Raw genomic sequence first — 22,844 nt, forward strand, 5'->3', positions numbered from 1 at the left:
AGAGAGAGAGAGAGAGAGAGAGAGAGAGAGAGGGCTGTTCACTTGTAAAAGAAATTTGCCTCTACGTACATTAGTGGAACAACAGTAGATTCAAGCAAAGACTTGCTCTTGAGGCCCCTCAACTGCCCAGCATCTCACAAGATTGGAGATCACATCTGGTCCAAATACAGATCATTACCTACTACCAGCTACTCTGTAAGCTGCTAACTTGAAACGTTACCTATGTGAGGAGACACCTTCCCTCACCTTCCCATAACATCTGACCTTATCCCTCCAACCCTTCATCTATGGCTTCCTAATATTTGCAGGTTAGTGAATCTGTATGCTTTCCCCTTGTTAGACTTTCTCCTGCCAATTTATTTTATAGATGAGAACTTCTGCCCCTTCAAAAAGAACACAACTTCATGGCTTCTCTGTGTAGCAAACATTAAGTATGAGTTCTTTTCTATCAAATACTACAAAACTTGTATTTAAAACACAAGGCACAAATGTCTCCGTTACTATTCCACTGCTGTGATAAGGTACCATGTCCAAAGTCATCTATAAAAGAAAACTTTATCTGGGGCTTAAAGTTTCAGAGGGTTAGAATCCGTGGCCAGGAGCTTGGCAACAGGCATGCGGACATGGAGGTGGAGCAGTGGCTGAGAACTTACACCGTGAGACCCAACCACTAGGCAGAGCGAGAGAAAGAGAGAGAGAGAGAGAGAGAGAGAGAGAGAGAGAGAGAGAGCCTCAAAGTCTGTCCCCTGTGACACACCTCCTCCAGTATGGCCACACTTCCTGATCCATCAGAAACAATGACACCAACCTGGGAACCAATCATTCAAACACGTGGCACATGGGGCCCCTTATCATTCAAACCATCATAACAAGGAATTCAAATCCTTTTGTTTTTCTCTCCCCCAATGTATAAGACTTTTATGCAGATGTTTCACGCTCCCCCCTTCACCTCCTCACCCCTGCAAAGACCTTTGTTTACACAGGCTCTGCTCTGTTCTAGGATTAAAGCGATTAGCCCCTTTCCCCTTCATTTTCTTTGCACTAATTCTTTTAAAACTGACCAATCTCAAAAGAATGTGAGGTCAGGTTCCAGCCAAATGCGGAAAAGACACAGTCACCACCTTCATTAGAAATAAAATCCAAAGCAACCCTGTGTGCTTGCTCTTTTGTGGCAGTTATACCCTCTTGATCAAAAAAGGTAGTTTTGCCTCATGGAGACACTTCAATTGGGAAGGTAATCTCGTGTGTGTGTGTGTCCCCAAACTTACTTCTAAACGCCTATCTTCCATAAGAAATAAGACATTAAAATACTGCTTTTACTATATGATAAGGACATCTCCGTGAAGCAAGCCTAGGTGCAAGATTAATCTAACTGCACAGACCTTTCCTATTTGGAACATAGAGACAAGTCAGCTACCTCTACTAGCAAAGCCAGGTTTCCTTCCCCTAAAGCTGGCACAAAATCAAAAGGACCATTTTAAACTGTAGCCTATTCTGCAAAATTTACAGATCAATCCATGTCATTTTCCATTTATTTCTGTGTCTGCATTTTATGTACAAGATGCAAATATTTGAGAAGTACAAACTTTGCCCCCCCCCCATTTCCATCCCACCACCACCTATCAGTTTAAACTCAGAAACACAAAGGTAAAAAGGCTTTTGTGGCCATTAGGAATTTTTAACTCAGGACTCATGGGTTTAGACGGCCCTGAATTAGTGCTCCCAAGAAGGCAAGGAAGATAAACTGAATGTAAGACAAGAGATTTAAAAGTTCTTGATATATATTTTGAGCCTCGAGGTACAACATATTTGTAGTTCTGGTCACTTCAAATATTTGGGACCAAGGGGCTGTGACCAAAGTTCAAACTCCAAGTGTTACTGGGTCAGTGCATCAAGCGCCTTGCCTCTGGGAGTTCCAATAAGGTAGGCTCAGCCAACTCTCCCCAGCACAGCAAGTACTCGAGAATAGTAATAGAGAAAAAAGATTTAGTTGATGTGGCTACATTGGAAAAGGGAACCTATAAAGGGGTTCAGCAAACCCCAACCCCATCTTTGAGACACTAACATGAGCCTCATGAAGACACTGGTTCTTCAGGATGGGATGAAGAACTCCTTAGCCTTAGAGGGACTCAGTCAGGTTCCCAGAAGGTGGTTAGTCCTGCTCTGGAGTGAGCGTCACTGTGGTTGATAACTACCCTACTTTATGAGGGTAATTTGTTTTGTGAAGACATCGATGACTCTGGTTATTTTCAACCCTTGGACTGGAATAAGACGTTATGTGAGGGCAGAACAAACTGCCCTCAAGCTGGAACCAGGAGATGGAGGCAGCAATCCATTATTGTGGCCACTGTCCTGGATAAGGCTCACAAGGAACTAGTTGACAAGTTAGTGTCCCCTCTGACTCAGTCTTAGGGCAACTTATTTTATAGTCATAAGTGAGAGATTATATCTGGTGTGTTCAGTAAGTTCATGGACCTGGCTTTTCTGATATGTGTTGCCAGTGTAAAAGGGGTGTTTTTTGGTTTGTTTGTTTGTTTGTTTGTTTGGCTTGTGTAAATAAGTTAGCAGCCTATGCCTCATGACTCATTCTGGAGGCGACTAGTGTTGTTGTTGTTATTGTTTTGTTTTCTGTGGGGTTTTTTGGTTTGGTTTGGTTTGGTTTTGGTTTTGGCCCAATCCGGATGCACAGTCACCTTACCTCTGCATTTGCAAAGTGGGGCCAGAGCAAGGCACAGCCCAAAGCAACTGTCTCAAAGTATGGGACAACTTAGTACAGGACAGTCACTTAGAACAGGGCACAGCTTTGTCTCCGGGCCTATCTCATTAAGAGAAAAATCATAATATGAGATCTGGATGTAGACATTGTATCTTCGTTGTTTCAAGAGATACAGATGCCTGCCTGCTCATTAGGAAGCACTCCTCGCAATGTATTTATTGGAGTTCAACAGACCAAGCAGTTTTCAAATTAGACAAGAGAGCAGAGGGTATGCAAACAGGGGGTGGATTTTAGAGTAACCAAGACCATTATTTACACTAAGAGTAAAAGTAAATGAATCCAACCGTGAGCTGCAGAAGGACTTTTGTATTTCGTCTACACGAGACTATAAATGTACACAGCAAAAAACTTGTAAGTTAGATTGTGATTGAATTCCAATGTCTGTGATCATTTCTCATTCTGATGCTTCGCTTGTTAGCAAAATCAGTCTGTGTTCTGATCATCACCACATTAAATTTACCCAACAAGTAGGTTATTTATTTTCATCATATGCTAAGATAGGGCACCCCCTCCTTCTCCTAGAAAATTTATTGGACATACTTTATGGTTACTAAGACAGCTGCTCTTAAGTCTATAACTTGTATTAGTCTGTGTATACATGATGGGTGTGAGTAAAAAAGACAGACAGACAAAAACAGATTAGAGGCGAACAGACAGACACACAAAGAAAGAATAACTTGTTCAGATTCAAGACGCACATAAGCTTTTGTGTTTGAGAAAAGAAAGACTTTAAGAAAAGGAATTATGGGTCTGGAGAGATGGATCAGCAGTTAAGAGCACTGGCTGCTCTTGCAAAGGACCCAGGTCCAGTGCCCAACACCCACATGGCAGCTCACAACCCTCTGTAACTCTAGTTCCAGAGGATCCAATACATTGTTCAGGCTTCTACAGGCTCCTGCATACACATGGTGTACATAAACTCATAGTCACATACATATAATATTCTCTCTCCCTCTCTCCCTCCAGGAAAGTGTATAAACACTATTTGAGTTTTAATTGAAAAATATATTAAATTTTATGTATATGCTATTTCTGCTCCTCATCTGCTAGAAACCATTTCAATTTTATTCTAACTTCCTATTTAATTTGATACATATTATTTACTTTTTAAAAAAATCTTGGGCCGGGCGTGGTGGTGCACACCTTTAATCCCAGCACTTGGGAGGCAGTGGCAGGTGGATTTCTGAGTTCGAGGCCAGCCTGGTCTACAAAGTGAGTTCCAGGACAGCCAGGGCTATACAGAGAAACCCTGTCTCGAAAAAACCAAAAAAAAAATCTTATTTTGTATTATTAATTATTATTATTATTATTATTATTATTATTATTATTATTATTATTTTGAGACAAATCTCTATGTACCCCGGGCTGGGCTGAAACTCACAACTGTCCTGCCCCAACTTCCTGAGTATCAGAATCATAAGTGTACCCCTCCAAACCTGACCTGTTTCTCTCCTTTGAATAATGCCAAGTGCCCTAATTTATAGTCAGTGAAAGATGCAGTTTAGGTTCCTATTACCTGCAAGCAATGTGCAATCTTATATAAAAAAAAAAAAAAGTATACTCTCAAAATGTTTGCCCCAGGACAGCTCTGTAAGACCACCTTTGGAGTCACGAAACTCAATCTCTTTTCATAATACCCAACAGGTGCACGTATTATCCCTTGTTTTCTTTCAGCGTGGCCTCATTTTTACACCGGGATTTTAATAGAACGAGTTGTTCTCCTATCGTTTTTAACTCCAGAATCCTGGATCTGCAGCAATAAGCTTTTAATCAGCCCAGTTAAGGGGATGTAACTCCAAGTGAAATGAATTTATGGGATCTGATTTTTTTTTCTTTTCTTTTTTTCTTTAATAATAAAGATCACATTGTTGTAAGGCACACACAAATAAAAATACCACACAGCTAAATTAAGGTAGCCACTCAAACAATAAATCTCCTAGTCTTAAGACAACATTGGACTTCATGGTCAAATACTCAGAGGTTGAGAAGGGGTTAAAAATCTACCTCTTTCACTGACCTACCCTCTACATTTAACAAAACTTTTTAATCCTTTTACAAGCTTGGCCTGTGGGTGTTTTGACTAAGCAAGTTACCAATATTTTTTTCAAGTACTGCCAAAAGAAACAGTTCAATGAAAGCCTAAATAAAAAGGAGAAGGAGGAGGGAGAGGAAGAGGAGAAGAAAAAAGAAGAAATAAAGATTGTAGAGAAACAACCTAGTAATCTATATTAATCTATTCTTTGTAGGTAAGGTAGTAACTGTTGTGTGATTTCCAATATTCAAGGGGCAAAACCAGACACAGAGGAAAACAATTAACTGGACATATCATTGTCTTTTGCAAAGTAGGTTGCAACCCTGGGCATAACTTTTCTATGCAGGATTATGGTCAAGTTATCAGTATACAAAGAGAGGAAGTTAAAAAATGGAATGCCTAGATGAAGAATCCTACTGGGATACTTGAAGATGCTTTTTCATTTATGAGGAGTCCCAGACAGGAAAGTTGGGGGATGCCATACCTTCAATTTTCATGTCCAACAAAGATGGCTTATGGTTCTGAGAAAGCATTCTATCAGTTACCACCATACTGCCATAGACCTGGCCTTCTCATGAACATACTATAGGGACACACCCTGTGCCTTCTCAGTGAGCAAGTGAAGTGTCACGTTGGACAAAGTATGTCATTCTACTGCCAGTCCAGAGATGAGGTACGAGGATTCGTTTTCTACATCTGAGTCACATGCCCAGTTCTTATGTCACGGGAAGAGAAATCATGACAGCGTCATTGATTGTTTGTGTTGTGAAAGGTCACTATGCTGCTGAGAAGGTATTCTTTGAGATTAAGGTGAGTAATCTTAAAAGGCCGATGATGGGAACTCTAACTGTGAGGCTGTCGTTTCCTTAGGAAGTTCATCGAGACTCATCTGAAGACCATACCCAGTCTTGCATTTTCGAGTCTGCCCAATATATCCAGGATGTAAGTAATTGTTTGAACATTCAGAGAACTTTGCAGTTAAAACGCACTTCTACAGCAATGTGTTCTGTCAAGAAAAAGCAATCGGTAGTGTCCTTGCCTAAGTCGATGACATCTGCATTTTTATGTATTTGGAAATTTTATTTTTATAGTACGTACCTTATTAGTTACATCTTGATTTTCTGACCCTTATAGGACCCTTTGAATCTAATGCAAGTTTAAATCTGTGAGGTCATGTCAAGCATGTGTATTTTAGCATATTGTAGGATGTGCTGAGAATCCACACATAGGTATGCATCTCTTCCTTACCCAGCCAGTCTAGATTGATGGGTTTCACTTTCACCAGTAATACAGTGCAAACACTGACATTTTGTCACAAACGAAGCCAAACCATTTCAGATTCCTCTCACTTAAAAACGAGTTAAAGACAATTCTAAGCCTTAAAAATAAAAATGCAGTATGCAGACAGATGAAAAGAGGCATTTGCCCATTATTCTATAGCAGCCACTGCCTGTGCATGGGTTTGTATAGATTAGTGATTGGCTCTGAGTCACCAACGAGGTATTGGTGTCCCATTAAGGAAAGAAATGAAAATGCGTCCTCCTTAGAATCATTTCACCAAGAGCAAGTCCAGACACCAATTCTCTAGTTCATGCTCCCTGTCTTCCAGCCTGTCTGTCTGTCTGTCTGTCTGTCTGTTGTTTGAATCTGCATCTGTGACTGCTTAGAGGCTATCTTGTGAGTCTGTTTGTCTGTCTGCCTGTCTGTCTCTGTCGCTCCCCTCCCCCTTGTGTGTGTTTGTGTGTGTGTGTGTGCTCTGTTGTGTGGCTGTGTGTATCTGTCTGTGGCCGTATGTATCTCTCCTCCCACAAAGAGCTTTGCTTTGCTCTGCATTTATTGGACAGCTTAGAAGTCATCACACAAGGAACATGGGATACTTTACAGAAATCCTTACCAGAGTTTGGCAAGGATCGAATCACCAACCAACGCCAGCTAATCCCAGCAGACCCAGACAACAAACAGTTCTACAAAAATAATTGTTTATCAGCCAATATGCATAAATGGATGCCTCTAACTTTCATAGTAGGTTTTAGGAAGTTGCTTTCTACTTCTGTACTTGATACTTTCAGCAAATGATGCACATGTGTTATTCTTGGTGGAGGCATAATTTAAGTTATAACAAGCCTGGAGGCTACTGAAACCAGAACTTCTGTTCAGTGAGGTGGGCAGAATGAATGAACGTCATCTCTGAGATTCAGTAGGGAGCGTGGGACAAAGGCTGTGAGAGGAACATAGGGAAGTAAGTTGTCAGCCTTTGGCATGACTCTTGCTCCACTTTCATCCATGACAAATTCTGTAAGGTCCTCAAATAATAAGCTGATCCTATAAAAATGTGTTCTGAGATTGTGTTTGGGTCAAAACAATTTACATATTGTTGCTTAGTCACAAAGGACACATGGCTGGGAAACCTGAGAAATCAAAGGCTGTTTGTTTATAAAATAAATACTTCCAAACAGACAGCACAGGGGCACAAGAATAGTCATACACACTCCTGCCAAAAAGGATACCCAGAGTCTAACAATTATGGCTCCTCTTATGAAGAATATCATTCAGATATAATCACCAGGGAAGCTTTTGAAAAATATAAGTACCTGGCCCTCATAACCGTGAATCAGTGATCCTAGGATGGGTCTTGAACATGTGTCTGTCCAGGTTGTTCAATTCCATGTTCAGGGCTCTGTTAGGGCTTTATAAATCACGTATTTTCCCAGATGGCATAGCCGTGCCTCTCAGGAGGAGGGTCATTGAATCTGTGTGCATTGTTCTCATTATAAGAAAGACTCCGATAAAACCATCCGAAACAAGGTCGTTTACATACAGATTCACAACTGCTCCTGGAAAGAGGCATCTCTCTTCTTCCCCCTTTCAGTACTTAAAACTTTTATTTGCGTGATATTTTGCTTAATGATTTCAAGACAAATCCTGACTTTTCTGTTTCATTCAAAAATCAAGAATTCGGGTCTTATGAGAGAACTGGGTCTGCATGGTTTAAATGTACTAGTGATTAACTCTGAGTTACCAATAATGCATTGTGTCGCATGAAAGAAAGAAACAAAAGCATGTCCCCTTGAAGCCCAGTAACGAAGACCCCAAATTTGAAGTGTCTACTTTGTTCTCTTGTGGTTTCTGTCCTCTGTCTGTTGTATGAGTCTTAATTGGTGACCTGTGTCTCCCTGAGCACTGTCTGCATTATCTGGTGAATCTCTCTCTGTCCCTGTTCCTGCCTCTGTCCCTCCTGTCCCTCCTGTTCCCTGTTCCTGGCCCCCACTGCCCCACCCCTGTCTACCCTGCCCTCTGTCCCCTGTCTTGTCCCTGTGCCAGTCTCCATGTCCCCTTCCCCCCATCCCACCTGCCCCTTTCCCTATTCCTGCTCCCCTGTCCCTGTGCCCACCCCCTGCTTTCTCTCCTCTGTGTGTGTGTGTGTGTGTGTGTGTGTGTATCTCAATTGTGTGTCTGTTCCTCACAAAAGACTTCACCCTGTCTTTATTGAAAGCACAGAAAGCATCACATGAGAAGGAAAGGGAAACTTTACAAAAATCTCTAACAGAGTTTTACAGAAATTATGTCCGTGGCTGCAACAGATCCCAACAGACCCAGATAACAAGCGTTGCTTATCAACCGATACTCATAAACAGACGCTTTCAACCTTTATGGTAGATTTTAGAAAGCAGCTTTTAACTTCTGTATTTGCTGCTCTCCACAAATGATACGCATGTGTTGTTAAGGGACAGGGGCAGGGAAGACTACATAATTGAAGGTTGCAGCTAAGCATTAGCTTAGGTTGTGAAAGCTAATTACATGGGAATTCCAAGGCAAGTGAGGTTGGCTGTTACATTGTCCTCTTAAAAGCAGCTAAAACAAACAGGCTGAGTGCACAGAAGGCTAAGCAGTCTTAAGTGACTTTGTCTGTGAAGTCCTGCAACAGGCCCAGTGTCTCAGAATGTAACAGATAGTTTCAGAATATTTCATCATCACGACAGCCAACACCCTCTGGAATGCCCTGCTACAGAAATGTGATTTTTCTCTTCAACATTTTGGAAATTACATCTTATTCCCATGCTTCTGCCCTCTTTTAAAAATGCTTCTTATTCATGCTAATGTTCTTTTCTGATGCATTCTGGTTTTGCTATTTTGAGTAATACATCTATTCATCTATTCATTTATGTATTCACTGAGCATGGATTTCCTGAGTCGGCTTAATGCAAAGAACTGTACAAGCCATGCATAATTCAATGGTCCAAAGCAGAAACAACACTCCACAACAGACGACTTACGGTCTAATGACATGGTGTAAATCAAATGCAAACCAAATTGTTAGAAAGGTGCACTGTGATTATCCATAAAAGGAACACTCATGGTGCTTTGAAGTTGTACTATGGGAATTTTAACCTTTTCAGGAAGCTGTAGAGGAATAAAACAAAGTATTGGGGAATTTTAGGCATACTGGGATCCTAAAAAATTATATAGTTAGGTGGTTTGTGTATGGCCTATTATTTGAAAAGGCTCCAATAAAGAAGCTATACAAAAAGTAGTCTGTTTTAAAGCCATGAGTGGTGGCACACATATAAATCCCAGAACTCTGGAAATGGAAATAGATGGATATTTGGAGATAGCTGGCCAGGCAGCCTAGTCTACTTAGTTATCCCAGGCTAATGATAGACTTTGTCTGTAAAATCAATGTGAATGGCATCTGAGTTATGACAGTCAAGGTTTCCTCTAGCCTACACATACTACACACACACACTCACCTGCATACACATGAACATATACATGCATGTACATAAGAAGTAGTATGCTTTTATCCCAGATACTTACACAACAATGCTAACTGTAGCACTTTGCACACCACTGAAATTATGAAGCCAATCTAGGTGTCCATCAACAGGAATGGATAAGAAAATATGGTTTATAGACACAATGGAATTTTATTTTAGCCATAAAAAAATGTAATGTTAACGCAACTGCAGATCATTGTACTGACTGACTTAAGGCAATCTCAGACATATACTATAAGTATTCTCTCACATGTGAGTTCTAGACTTTATAGATCTATAAAGTCAAGTCACATGAACACAGATTGCCTGAGAAGAGAAGTAATGCTGTTGAGGTGAACAGAGAGGAATGATGGGAAATGGGTGGGGGGCTGGGAGGGGGAGATGCTTAAAGCACATTACATCATGGCATTATCATAAACCAATATGGTGAAATAAAAGGGAGCGTTGGGAGTTCATTGCTAACTTTCTACTTTATCTTATTTTTTATAATGTTCAGCTATTTATCTATAGATGCGACTCTGCAGCGGCTGGAACCACATTCTTTCTACAATTTGAGTAAAATGACTCACATGTAAGTATAAGAAAAAGTACAAAATAGACCCAAATGACAGCCTCCATTTAAAATATTTTTTACATTACATTATTTTTCTGTGGTGTGGAATGTGCCACAATATGTATGTGTAGGTCAGAAGACAACGTGTGGAAGTCTGTTCTTTCTTTTCACCCCGTGGGCTTGGGGACTGAACTCGGGTCAACAGATTTGGTAGCAAGTGCCCTCAGAGGCTGAGCCATCACACCAGACCCATAAAGACATTTTTTAAGGATTTGTCAGGGTTAGACTCAAAGTAAAAGAACTATTAAAAGGAATGTTTGGAAACAAAAAGATTGCCCCCACCCCAATTTGGCCATACATTCTGTACAGAAGAAAATGAACGGCAGCAGAGGAGGTAAACGTGAAGGTGAATATAAAAAAATTTGGGCTATATAAAACAAAAACTGTAGGATTTAAAGTACAGGCAACCCAGGTCCTGCACAATAGCCTGGCATCTTAAAAACATACAGACTGAATCTGGGTAAAAACAAAACAAAATAAAGCAAACAAACAAACAAAAACCACTATTCAACTATCAATAAGAAAAGTTTGAATGCTTTGTGACATTTAAAATCATTGTCAAAATATTACATTTTCTTTCACTGTTCTAAACATATAAAGAAAGACTAGATACTAAATCTAATATTGATTGAATGCATGATTTTAAGCATCAAAATATTTAGAATTACCGTCTATTTTAGGTTTATAAAGCCATACTAAGAAGTTCAAACTGCAATCACCCATTTTTGCCTTTGTTGTATGAGTTATTGGAAAGCATCTTTCCAGTGTCTTGGCAAATTCTAGGCCTGGATGCTGGTGTTCAACCCTCTTTCTTATGATGCAATAAACAATCTGCAAGAATTTCTTATGTTCTTGAGGAGACTGGGGCAGGTTGGGAGGTTTTTGATGATTGTTCTGATTTAGTTTGGTTTGGTTTGGTTTAGTTTGGTTTGGTTTGGTTTGGTTTGGTTTGGTTTGGTTTGGTTTGGTTTGGTTTGGTTTAGGATTCTGAGACCAAGTCTCATCCTATACCTCAAACTAGCTCACAGCAATTCTCCTGCCTCATTCTCTTTAATGTTGAGATTACAGACATAAGACATGCCTTGTTTTGAGGTAGAAAGGGAGGTTGAAATAGGGTCTCACTGTGTAATCCAAGTTGGTCAAGAATTTACTCTGCACTACAGGCTGGCCTTGAACATGTGCTTTCTGTGCTGGGATTACAACCACACACCACCAAGACAACTAAGCCCTGCACCTTCATCTTTGTCCATCAATTCACTGTTTCGGTTAACTCATGTCATACCAATCCATTACTCAGAAGCTCATGAGCAACATCGTATTCTTTATTGTTTGTGAGTAAACAATTGTGACAGTTACCAGTGACTGAAATGGTGATGTAATTGATCACCTACTATATGATTCCCATCTGTTATCTATCCAATGATATGTATGCAACACACGTAGCAGTAAAGCTTGCATTTCACTCGTTGTTCAGCTAACGTTCTATGATAACTGCATTTGAAACACTTCATAAAGCTGGTTATTTAACGAGATCAAAATACCTGATCTGCATCCATAAAAGCACAATGCAAAACAAGGAATGCCTCTATACATAGAATTAAAATACATGATATCAAAGAGAGGATAGAGAGGTTGTGAATAATGTAGTATTAAAAGGTTCTAGAGTCTCCAGATTATCTCAGTGGCTGTCTTGGTTGCTTCTCTGTTGCTGTAATAATTAATCATAACAACTAACCAAAATCAACTCAGGGGAGAATAGCACTTATTTGGCTTATGGGTCACAGTCCATCCCTGAGGAAGGCCCAGGCAGGAACCTAGAGGCAAAAACAGAAACCACAGGGGAACGCTGCTTATTAGCTCACTCGCCATGGCTTTCTTACATAGCCCACGCCCACCTGCCTAGGGAAGAAGGCACTCTTCACAGGGCCTGAGCTTAACCTCCAGTTAAGAAGAAGCCCCCAGAGATGCCCACAGGCAAGCCTGATAGAGACAATTCCTCAACTGAGATTCCTTCTTCCCAAATATGGCTAGATTTGTGTCAAGTTAACAAAAACTAGCCAGCACAATGTTAAAACTTAATATCAGACTTTTTTATAAGTCATGAATCGAGTTATAATCCATGGGAAAGTAATTCAAATAGTTGTAGAAGAATGAATAACTAACAAGCTAATAGTTGAAAGGGATGAAAGTATTAACTAAAGAAGGTTTAATAAGGCAGGAAATGAAAAGAAATAATTGCCTGACCAAATAGTAAATTCAATCCCAAATAATCATTGCATTACACGTAAAATGATAATAACAGAACCGATGCAATTCTAATTAAAATACAAAGATTTCCATACTGAACAATCTTTAAAAGTCTACTTGATTATTGCTTGCAAGAGGCCTATTTAAGTGCAGTCTGGAAGGGTTGAGAGTTGGTCTATGGGACTGAATAACTCAGGTGAGAACAAAGGATAACAAGGAAGGAAATCGAAGGCTAGGAAGCTGTTGAGTAACACAGGCTCTGAGCCTTCAACTCCCATTTCATGCCCACCTTGGGGCTCCTCTCCTCTGCTGCTCTCCCATAGTGAAGTACTTGAGATGTGTGTTTGACAAAGGGCCTTAGCAAGCACTTTCTTTGTTCCTTGTGTTGTTTAGAGAGGAGGGGAGGGGAGGAGGAGAGAGCAGAGGGGGAAGGGGAAGGGAAGAGAGGGGAGGGAAAGGGAAAAGAGAAGGGGAAAGGGAAGGGAAAAGGGAAAGGGAAAGGGAAGGGTAAAGGGAAAAGGGAAAGGGAAGGGGAAAGGGGAAAGGGAAAAAGGGGAAGGGGAAAGGGGAAAGGGAAAAAAGGGGGAAGGGAAGGGGAAGGAAGGTTTGACTGAAAGGAGAAAGTTGATATAAACCACAAATGTCCAAATGCTACTGTTGTTAAAGACAATAATGTGTGTTCTAAAACTGGGTTGTTATGATGTTCAATTCAGTAGTTTTACTAAAAATTAATGAACCATGTGCCTACAATGTGTGAATTTTGTGGAATGCAAATTATCCTTGAATAAAGACTCTTTAAAATTCCAAAGATCAGATTTTAAGCTTTCCAATTAGTAGCATGTGGCCAAGACTCAGAGGCTATCTACAGAAAGACTACAGACCTCAGTGGGTGCTTAATGACTTTGCACATAAGTATAGGAAGTGCTGTGAATGTGTTCTAGCCAATCTATGCATGCTAAATACTTTTAACTTAACTAGTGCCAGCCCATGGCTCACTGTTGTCACAAATAAACTACATGTGACTAATGTTAACTGCATATTTTGATTAGTGAATACATGAACCTAATAATATAAGTTATAAACTCATGTGATATCACAACACATATACTAAAGCCTTCAGTTACTGGCATCATGAAATAAACCCAAGTGAGCCATTTAGGCTTACTCTGTCCCTTGTACCTGCAATTGTAATTAACAGACTCTTGGCCCTTTTTGCAATGCTGTCATCTATCAGGATTCACTAACCTCTCATTCCAGTGCTCGTTTGTCATAGCAACACTGCTGGCTCCTGTTAACATACACATGCCTGCCCTCTGGCCCCAGCTGCTTGCCAAACCACTGGAGGGTTTTTCTTTCTACCAAAATCTAAAAAGAAAGAGGGGAAGAGAAGAAAGGAACAAAAAGAGCAAACAAAATGTTGAGATTTCAGATCAGAGGAAGGGAGTCCATAAATTCAAATGGACTGAGAGCCAGCCCCTGTCTGCAAGAGAGGCAACCATGTCTGGGAGGAGCTGGGGATCTGTAGTTAGCGACATGAAGTCCCTGTCCTACCACATAAATACACCAGAGTCTTTTTGTGTACTTTTGTTAATCATGATTTCTCTTTAGTGAAAACAGGAAGGGATGCATTTTGATGAGCTCTTGTAACTCTTACAGAGAAATCCGGAACACCAGAAGCTTAACCTATATAGACCCTGATGCCTTGACAGAGCTCCCCTTGCTCAAGTTTCTGTAAGTACTGACTCCTTCTTTATTATGGGGTGTGTGTGTGTGTGTGTGTGTGTGTGTCTGTGTGTGTACTTTAGATTTGTGTTGCTGGTGTCTATCCAGAATATCCCTAAGATGATATTGTCTTTTGTCATCCTTTGAATCGTGTATGGCACAATCAGGTCACTTCTTGTGACTTCTCATCCTTCCTCATTGGGCAAAGCACCATATGAAAAGGCTCAGATGCTTAAAGCCTATTCCAAGCATCAGCACATAGTTCTGGGACCAGAGACCTTCTCCAAAAGACATGAGGAAGAAAACAGTAAAATATATATGTAGTCTTTAAGTAAGGACAAACAAAATCCTGAGAACCAATTGGTCAATTTTGTTTGTAAATAATATATATTTTTACATTATTTATATTTATTTGTATTTATATTATTTATGTTTATCTTTATTTATGTTTGTTTATATTTATATTTTTTATTTTTATTTTTAATTGTTGACAAAAGAGTATTAGAAATCTCAGAAAGCAAAGCCTCGAAGGAGAAGGGGCACACTTCCGCATGGCTTTAGTGATGACTTATGAGCCATCAACTCCATCAGAGCAGAGGACATTTTGGTTCTGTTCCATCCTAACACACAGTTGGTACTACAGAAAAAATTCCTCAGATGGCTGTGCATATCTGACCCAAGGTCCTCTGGACACCAGCTGCAAGAACCTTCTCTCCTGCACAAATGCAATTTTAAAAATTAGAAGAAAAAAAAAAACAGTATAATGAAGATAAAAAGCAACCTTAATCCCTGTGCCTAGAAATGATCACGATTACCACTTCTATTCCGGCTTTTAAAATAAAGGTATATCCCACATATATTCTATGAGGCAAATCTTTAAGGATGGATACATGTTATTCAGGAAGGACAGGGACAATAGTAGAGGGACAGGCAGAGGGACAGGGTACCACAATAAAGACAGAAATGTGGAACCACATGGCTCATTAGGGAAAACTGTAGCGGCCCAGTGTTGAAAGGGTGGGAGTGGGAGACGCCAAAGTAATGGTGTGCGTGTGTGATTGAAAGGTACCTTGTGGGACAGGGCTGTCAACCCTTTTAGGGACTTGCTTTCCACTCGGAAGATGGTCAATCAGGTAATTAGAAGGGGCATCAAAGAAGAAAGGGACTCATTTAGTGCTTTTAGGAGAGTAGCAAGGTCACGATACAGGTCTCATGAGCCGTGTATTTCCAGCCGCCACTCAGCTCCCTGGCCCTTTTGCCCCTACTCTTTTTCCGTGAACCCCCAGGCACTAAACTCTTGCCATGTCTCATAGACACCCAGAGGATGTCGCTTCTGATTGTCCCATTGATTCACTGTGAGTTCTCTGGCTCGTGCTGCCTCTTCGATCCAATGGCTTCCTCTTTAGAAGGACTCCAAGACTGAATTTGGTTTTGGACATGTATCAGTGAAACATAGCCGGGGTACAGGGGGGTGTACTAGAAGAGCTGGTAGGATCTCAGTCTGTCCCCCGCCAAGACAGGCCTTTCAAACTTGCTCTGTTCCCACTAGCTCTGTTCTTGTAGCTGAGAAACATATTATACGAATTAAATCCTGGCAGCATTAGGAGCATCCAAACTTTTGTGTTCACGTTATATTTTGAACATCTTTGAGGCTTGACATATTTTTCCCTTGATGGCATGAATTTTGAAAATAGAAGCTGTTTTCTTTCTAATTTTCCTTCCTTTCTGGACATGTATTTTAAATGCCACTGCTGTATACTCACGGGTCACTACTGCAAACAAGGCATTCTTAGCAAAATAATAATGCAATATGAAGCAGATTTCGGGAGTATGTGGAGGGGACAGGGTCTCTCTACATGGCCCTAGCTGATAGCTCTAACTCTCCTAGAACTCACCATGTAGAAGACCAGACTAATCCCAAACTCATTGAGATCCTCCTGCCTCTGCCTCTGGAGTACTGTATCGATGTCATAGGTCACCATGGCACAATGTAGAGTTTAAAACAGGAAAGCTGACTTAGAGTTGGGTAGTCATATATTCTTCCTCCATTGGCCTTTTACAGCCCATCCCCCAGCACGCACCTACAACGTTTTCCAATTAAAACAGGAAACTCTTTCTCTTTTGCTTCCTCCCGCCTCCTCCTCCTTCCCTTGTCACTTCCTGTCCTGTTTCTAGGACTCTCGCTGAGTTCATATAATCCACAGAGAATTCTAAGCAGCACATAGGCACCACCAGCATTGATTGGATTAAGCTATTGTGCTTTGAAGGAATGTCCTTCCGTACTGGTGTTAGCACTCGCCACAGTCATGATATTGAGTGGAGGCCTTGGAACCCGTCCTTCCAGCCGTTGCAGTATACTTCCTAGGTGTTGATTTTCTTTCCTGAAACTTTCGTTTCTTCTTCTTTTTCAATGTAGTGGCATTTTCAATACTGGACTTAGAATATTCCCTGACTTGACCAAAATTTATTCCACGGACATATTCTTTATACTGTAAGTATACTCAACATGCAGTATTTGGTATATTTTGTTTATGTATAGGAAACATGGCAAGAATTGGGGTACAGTCATGGGAACTAGCAGAAGCCAGGAAAAGCAAACATCCAAGAGAGAGCAGATTTGGGGGGAGGCAGGAAGGGGCCAGGGTAATTGTGCTGAAGGATGGAGCGAGGGATGAGTGAAATGAGGGCCTGTAACTTGGAACTATAGCCAAATAAACCATCTCTTCCTTCCCAGTGCCTTGTGCCCACGGAGGCCAGGAAAGGGAATAGAATGCCTTAGAACTAGAGTTAGAAACCATTGTGAGCCGCCATGTAGGTGCAGAGAGTTGAACCTGGGTCCTCTTCAAGAGCAGCAAGTTCTCTGAACATCTCTCCAGTCCCCTCCCCTTTTGATGTCTTTTGATGACAGAAATGAAGTTAGAAAAACTCAAAAAAGAATTGGCTTTCTTCCCTTTCTCTAATTCGCTTCCCCCTAATTCTTTCTTGAACCCTGTCTTAGTTAGGATTAATATTGCTGTCATAAAAACTCCATAACCAAAGACACTTAGGGAGGAAAGAGCTTATTCAGTGTATACTTCTACCTCACAATTCATCATCAGAAAGAGTCAGGACAGGAGCTCAGTAGGAGCAAGGACCTGGAGGCAGGAGCTGAGCTGAGGCCATGGAGGGGTGCTGCTTACTGGCTTGCTCCTCATGGCTTGCTCAGCTTGCTTTCTTATAGAACTCACAGTTAATTAACTGTAAGTCACTGGTTATTCTGGCAAAAACCATTCTTGTGGGACAATGGGAATAGGAACCTAGGTTGAAATGGGTTTGTGCTGGCTAGTTTTATGTCAACTTGACAAAAGCTAAAGTCACCTGAGAGAAAGAAACCTCAATTTTTTAAAGTCCTTCCATAAAATCAGGTTTTAGTCAGGTCTACAAGGCATTTTCTTAATTAGCGATTGATAGGGAGTGCCCAGTCCATTGTGGGTGGGGCCATCCCTGGGCTGGTGGTCCCAGGTTCTACAACTCAGTAAGCTTCGTCCACTCTTATGTGACTTAGAATTCAGCCCCTAGACTATTTTCTTTAACACTTTACATGAAATGTTCTATTTATTTAGTGTATATGTGTCTTTATGTGGCTATCAGAAGACAACATTCAGGGGTAGATTCTCAGAGTCAAACTCGTGTTGTCAGGCCTGAGAGCAAACACCTTTACCCACAGAACTGAGTCAAGGCTCTGCCACCGTCATTTGATTTCTAAATGGGGAAAAAAATGATCAAATGATTTCCCAGGGGGATGACTGAATGGGGAAGGGGACTCCTGATAATAAGGATAGCTCACTTTTCATATTTTCTGATAGCTTTTAACTCTTCCTGCCCCACTCAACCACCTCTTGAGGTGTAGAGGGAAGTTATTGGTTTCCTTTTCAACAAACAGTGAAGCAAAAGACCAGAAAATTCAAATGAGTGTGTGATCTGAGCTACACAGAGCAGTCAAGAGCCCTGCTTTGGATTGACTCTGATGCTTTTTTTTCCAAAAGCATCAGTCAGACCAGTTGTCTTACCTAATCATACAAATGAAAAAGTACGGAAACAGGAGAATTGCAAAGGTTGAGTTCACACTGCAGACTCAGCAAAATGGAGAATGATCAGCTGCAAACTCTTTCTGTGTAGCCCTGGCTGTCCTGGAGCTTGCTGTATAGACCAGACTGGCCTCCAACTGAGAGATCTACCTGCCTCTGCCTCAAAGGCACCACCACTACTTAGCATGCTGCAAACTCTTAATATTTTTCCCCCTAGGAGGGAAAACATGACCATGTCTCTTTGCTACAGATAAGCTCGGGTTAAACATAAGTCGTCCTCTGGGAGCACTGGGTTGGCAGTGTTTTGTAAATAGAGGACATTCTAATGATACTCATGAAATGAGATCCATTGATCCCCTGATCCTTCTATTGACAGAAAATTCTAGTTGCTATGGACATAGTATTACAGATTCAGAAGTCTCTCAGCTCCATCTGCTTCAAGATAAGGAGTAAGGCAGAGACCTCAGCTCACTGTGGAGCTCGTTTGTTTGATTGGATGCTCTATTCTGAATATGTATCCATCTAGAACAGCTCTCACCACCTCATGTGATTAGAATCACCAGCGCTCAGGATCGGGTCAAAGAAACAGCTAAAACTGTGATGTGTTGTGGCTGGTTCCTTGAAGGGCATCTGTGTGCAACAAGAACCCATTTCCAGAGTGTTCCTTTTCTCAACAGTTTCCATCGCTTTCTCTTGCAGTGAAATCACAGACAACCCTTACATGACTTCAGTCCCTGAAAACGCATTCCAGGGCCTATGCAATGAAACCTTGACCCTGTGAGTATCCAGTTTCACTCTTGCCAGGACCTGAATTTTATCTGAGGCTATTGTCATAGTTTTCTTCCCCCCTCCCCCCACCCCGCCCCATCTGCTAAATATGTGTCTGACTTTGGAAGGATGCTACCTTCTAATGTATACTCTGAATCTGGAAGGGTTTCATAGAATTGAGTGTTGCCTTGTACTGTGATATTCAATAGATCCCAAACAGGATAAGATAATAAGAACTGCATGTTCTCTTATGATAGGGGTTGGTGCATTTGTTCTGAGGGCCAGATTGGTTGTCCAAGTTACACTGGCTCATAGCAACTGACAGTGCAAAACACAGTCCAACACTTACATAAGTCACTGGGCAAGTCTGCATCATCATTGAGTCCCTTTATGGAAACAGAGTGTGGATCAGATGTGGTCTGGAGGCTTTGTGGCACAGCATCCTACATACAAATATCATAAATCTACAGAGCAGGGGTTCTCAACCTGTGGGTCGCAAGTGACCCTTTCATAGGAGCCGCATATCAGATATTTACATTACAATTCATAACAGTAGCAAAACTACAGTTATGAAGTAGCAACAAAAAATAATTTTATGGTTGGGGTCACCACAAAATGAGGAAAACTGTATTAAAGAGTCACAGCATTAGGAAGGTTGAGAACCACCACTGTAGAGGAAAAAGTTCCACAGAGTAAATGTGACTGTCACAGAGTCCCTGAATACAGAGTAGTACCACTAAGGGCTTTGCATAGTGCCCAAGCACACTTTCACCCAGAGATCAGAAACTATGACAGAGCTCCTATGACTGCTTGTTCAATAGAAATTAGCAATAGAATTCATGACCCTCTCTTTGGAAGTTCAAAAGTAGATAGTGTGGGATGTATAGTACTGTGTAAGTATAGTACTTGCCTAGCGTGCATGGAGCTGCAGGTTCCATCCCCACTACCCTATAAATGGGGCATAGTAGCACAGGCCTGTAATCTCAGCACTTGGGAGGTAGAGACAGGAGGTTCTGAGGTTCAAGCTCAACCTTGGCTTTATGACAGCTTCCAGACTCAGTTTCAAAACCTAGAAAGCAATCTAAGTAGATACGAAATCAGGGAGAGTCATAAAATATTCTAATGGGGAAGATCTAATGGGAATATAAAAGATAAGCTAACTCTTCAAGCTGGCAGAAATCTCTTCTCTCATTGTGATAGCCACAAGGTGGATTCAGGGCCACCTCTGCAGACCCCTTCTCTCTAGTTTCCATAGCACTACCCCCACTCAAGGCTAGAGGGGTTTTGTTTTGTTTACCTATATGGTCACCGGGATTCTCTACCTCTGGCCACACTACAGCCTAGAGTTCTTTGCTGGATACAAATTGGATTGACTTAGTTCCCAGCCAAATTGACCCAAGCCTCCACTCAGTTTTTCCCAGGGACCTCCTTTCCAAGCCACTGCTTAGGTATCCATTTGGGTCATGTGAACCACCGCTCTTCTTCCCCAGTGGAGCAGGTCACATATGGTTTTCTAGACACAGGTGGAGCTCTTGGGCAAGGGCAAGTGGTTGCAACTCAGCCACCTTTTCTTTTAGCAAGAATGGACTCTCAGCCTGCTCAGTCCCTAAGTTCAAGGCCATGCATGTCCCCTGTAAAGGTTTCCTGCATTGAGTAGCATTCGCCCCAAGTCACAAAAGGGCATTATCTATCTGCCTTCTTAGATTCTTCTATGAGGCTCAATTCTACCTGTAACCCTTAAGCCTTTGGCTTATGATAAACTCTAGGATAAGTAGAATTTTTTTTGAAAGAAGGTAAAATAACATTTTAAATTAAAAAAAAATAATCTATACATTCAGATGAATTTCTTCTCAAGTGGTCATCTCTAAAAACTGCTGTCATGCCTCCAGTGTTGACATGAGCTTAACTGTCACCTGAAGCCCTATTCCCTTTAATATGCTGTCTTAGTCAGGGTTTCTATTCCTGCACAAACATCATGACCAAGAAGCAAGTTGGGGAGGAAAGGGTTTATTCAGCTTACACTTCCATTCTGCTGTTCATCACCAAAGGAAGTCAGGACTGGAACTCAAGCAGGTCAGAAAGCAGGAGCTGATGTAGAGGCCATGGAGGGATGTTCCTTACTGGCTTCCTTCCCCTGACTTGCTCAGCCTGCTCTTTTATAGAACCCAAGACTACCAGCCCAGAGATGGTCCCACCCACAAGGGGCCTTTCCCCCTTGATCACTAATTAAGAAATGCCTTACAGTTGGATCTCGTGGAGGCATTTCCTCAACTGAAGGTCCTTTCTCTGTGATAACTCCAGCTGTGTCAAGTTGACATAAAACTAGCCAGTACATATGCCCTCATGAAAAAAAATCCTAGGCACTAGAGAGATGGCTCAGCAGTTAACAGTGCTTACTGGTCTTGCAGAAGACCTGAGTTTGGCTCCCAGTACCCACATCAGGCAGCTCAAAACTGCCTGTAACTCAGCTCCAGGGGCTCTAATGCCCTCTTCTGGCTTCTTTGGATACCTGCACTCACATGTGCATACACACACACATATCAATAATAATAATAATAATAACTTTATAAAAATCCTTTGCAAACCGGTGTTCTTCTAAGTCTGCTATTGAGGAAAAGCTGACTTATTGGCACCCAGGACTGGAGACTGGAGCTTCAAACTAGGAAACATCTTATGTTCTAAACAAGGCATACTCTACAGTTTTCTTAAGGGATGCATATGAATGACATGAGAAATTTTATGCACATTTTTGATACTAAAGAGATGAAACTCAACTATTAAAACAGAAAAAAATGAGCAACACATATGCCACAGGCAATCTGCTTCATTTACTTATTTATTTAGTTCTGGGAGTTCAGTGACCCAGGGTCTTACATATGCTTGGCAAGTACTCTACCATTGAACTACGTGGTCATTGTTCTCTCTCTCTCTCTCTCTCTCTCTCTCTCTCTCTCTCTCTCTCTCTCTCTCCTCTTAATTTTAGGAAACTGTACAACAATGGATTTACTTCAGTCCAAGGACATGCTTTCAATGGAACAAAGCTGGATGCTGTGTAAGTTTAGGGTAACCATGGTAACTGCCATCATCCCCCACATCTCACTCCCAGGACTATCCAGAGGGTCTCAGTTCTGTTGGGATCTACTTTAAGTATCACAAGCCTTGAAAATAATGATGAAGGAACTTGACAAGGGCCATCTGGTGTGGATACTTAATGTCGGCCCCAGTCCTGTACCCCAAAGCTCTCATCTTCAATAAAATGGAGATGTACATCATCACCATGAGTTATCTTATAGGTGTGTGTGTGTGTGTGTGTGTGTGTTTGTGTGTGTAAATGTTCATCTGCTAGTACATGAAGGGAAAGCGTATCTTTACACCCAAAGGTGTTTTCACAAAGTGATGCAATCTGTTTTGACATGTTTTTTTCTTTTCTAAAGGTAAATGATACCCAAATGATCAAACCAAACAGACTTACATTTTATTTGTCTTACAATTCTTTTTTCTTTTTTTTTCCAAAGTAATGTCTTGCTATGTAACCCTGGCCGTCTTGGAACTAGCTATGTAGACAAGGCTGGCCTTGAACTTACAAAGATCTGCTTGCCTCTGCCTCCGCCTCCTGAATGATGCCATTAAAGCTATGCATCTCTTGCATTGCAACCCTTCTTATTTCTTTAGCAACTATATATTTTTAAATTCCAAATTATCTGGTATTCCCTCCCAAACTTAACTGCTCATTTCTTACAGTGATGTGTTAATTACGGCCTCCTATGCTCCATACCCTTCCTTCCTTCCTTAAAGCATTCCTTACGTAGTTGCCGACTGTAAAGCCTGAGAAGCCTTATGAGTC

General features: G+C 41.2%; 1 protein-coding gene across 2 annotated transcripts in view; it reads left to right on the forward strand.

The window, feature by feature from the left end:
• Tshr (thyroid stimulating hormone receptor) overlaps positions 1 to 22,844 on the forward strand; it is a 111,267-nt gene that overhangs the window by 58,570 nt on the left and 29,853 nt on the right. For both annotated transcript variants that reach the window (XM_021179122.1, XM_021179121.1), the window contains exons 2-7: positions 5,679 to 5,750; positions 10,080 to 10,154; positions 14,100 to 14,174; positions 16,582 to 16,656; positions 18,932 to 19,009; positions 21,984 to 22,052. In XM_021179122.1, the coding sequence (XP_021034781.1) occupies positions 5,679 to 5,750; positions 10,080 to 10,154; positions 14,100 to 14,174; positions 16,582 to 16,656; positions 18,932 to 19,009; positions 21,984 to 22,052 (444 nt within the window). The remainder of the gene's footprint in view (positions 1 to 5,678; positions 5,751 to 10,079; positions 10,155 to 14,099; positions 14,175 to 16,581; positions 16,657 to 18,931; positions 19,010 to 21,983; positions 22,053 to 22,844) is intronic.

Source organism: Mus caroli, chromosome 12 (genome assembly GCF_900094665.2).
Source record: "Mus caroli chromosome 12, CAROLI_EIJ_v1.1, whole genome shotgun sequence".
In the NCBI taxonomy this organism is placed as follows: domain Eukaryota; kingdom Metazoa; phylum Chordata; class Mammalia; order Rodentia; family Muridae; genus Mus; species Mus caroli.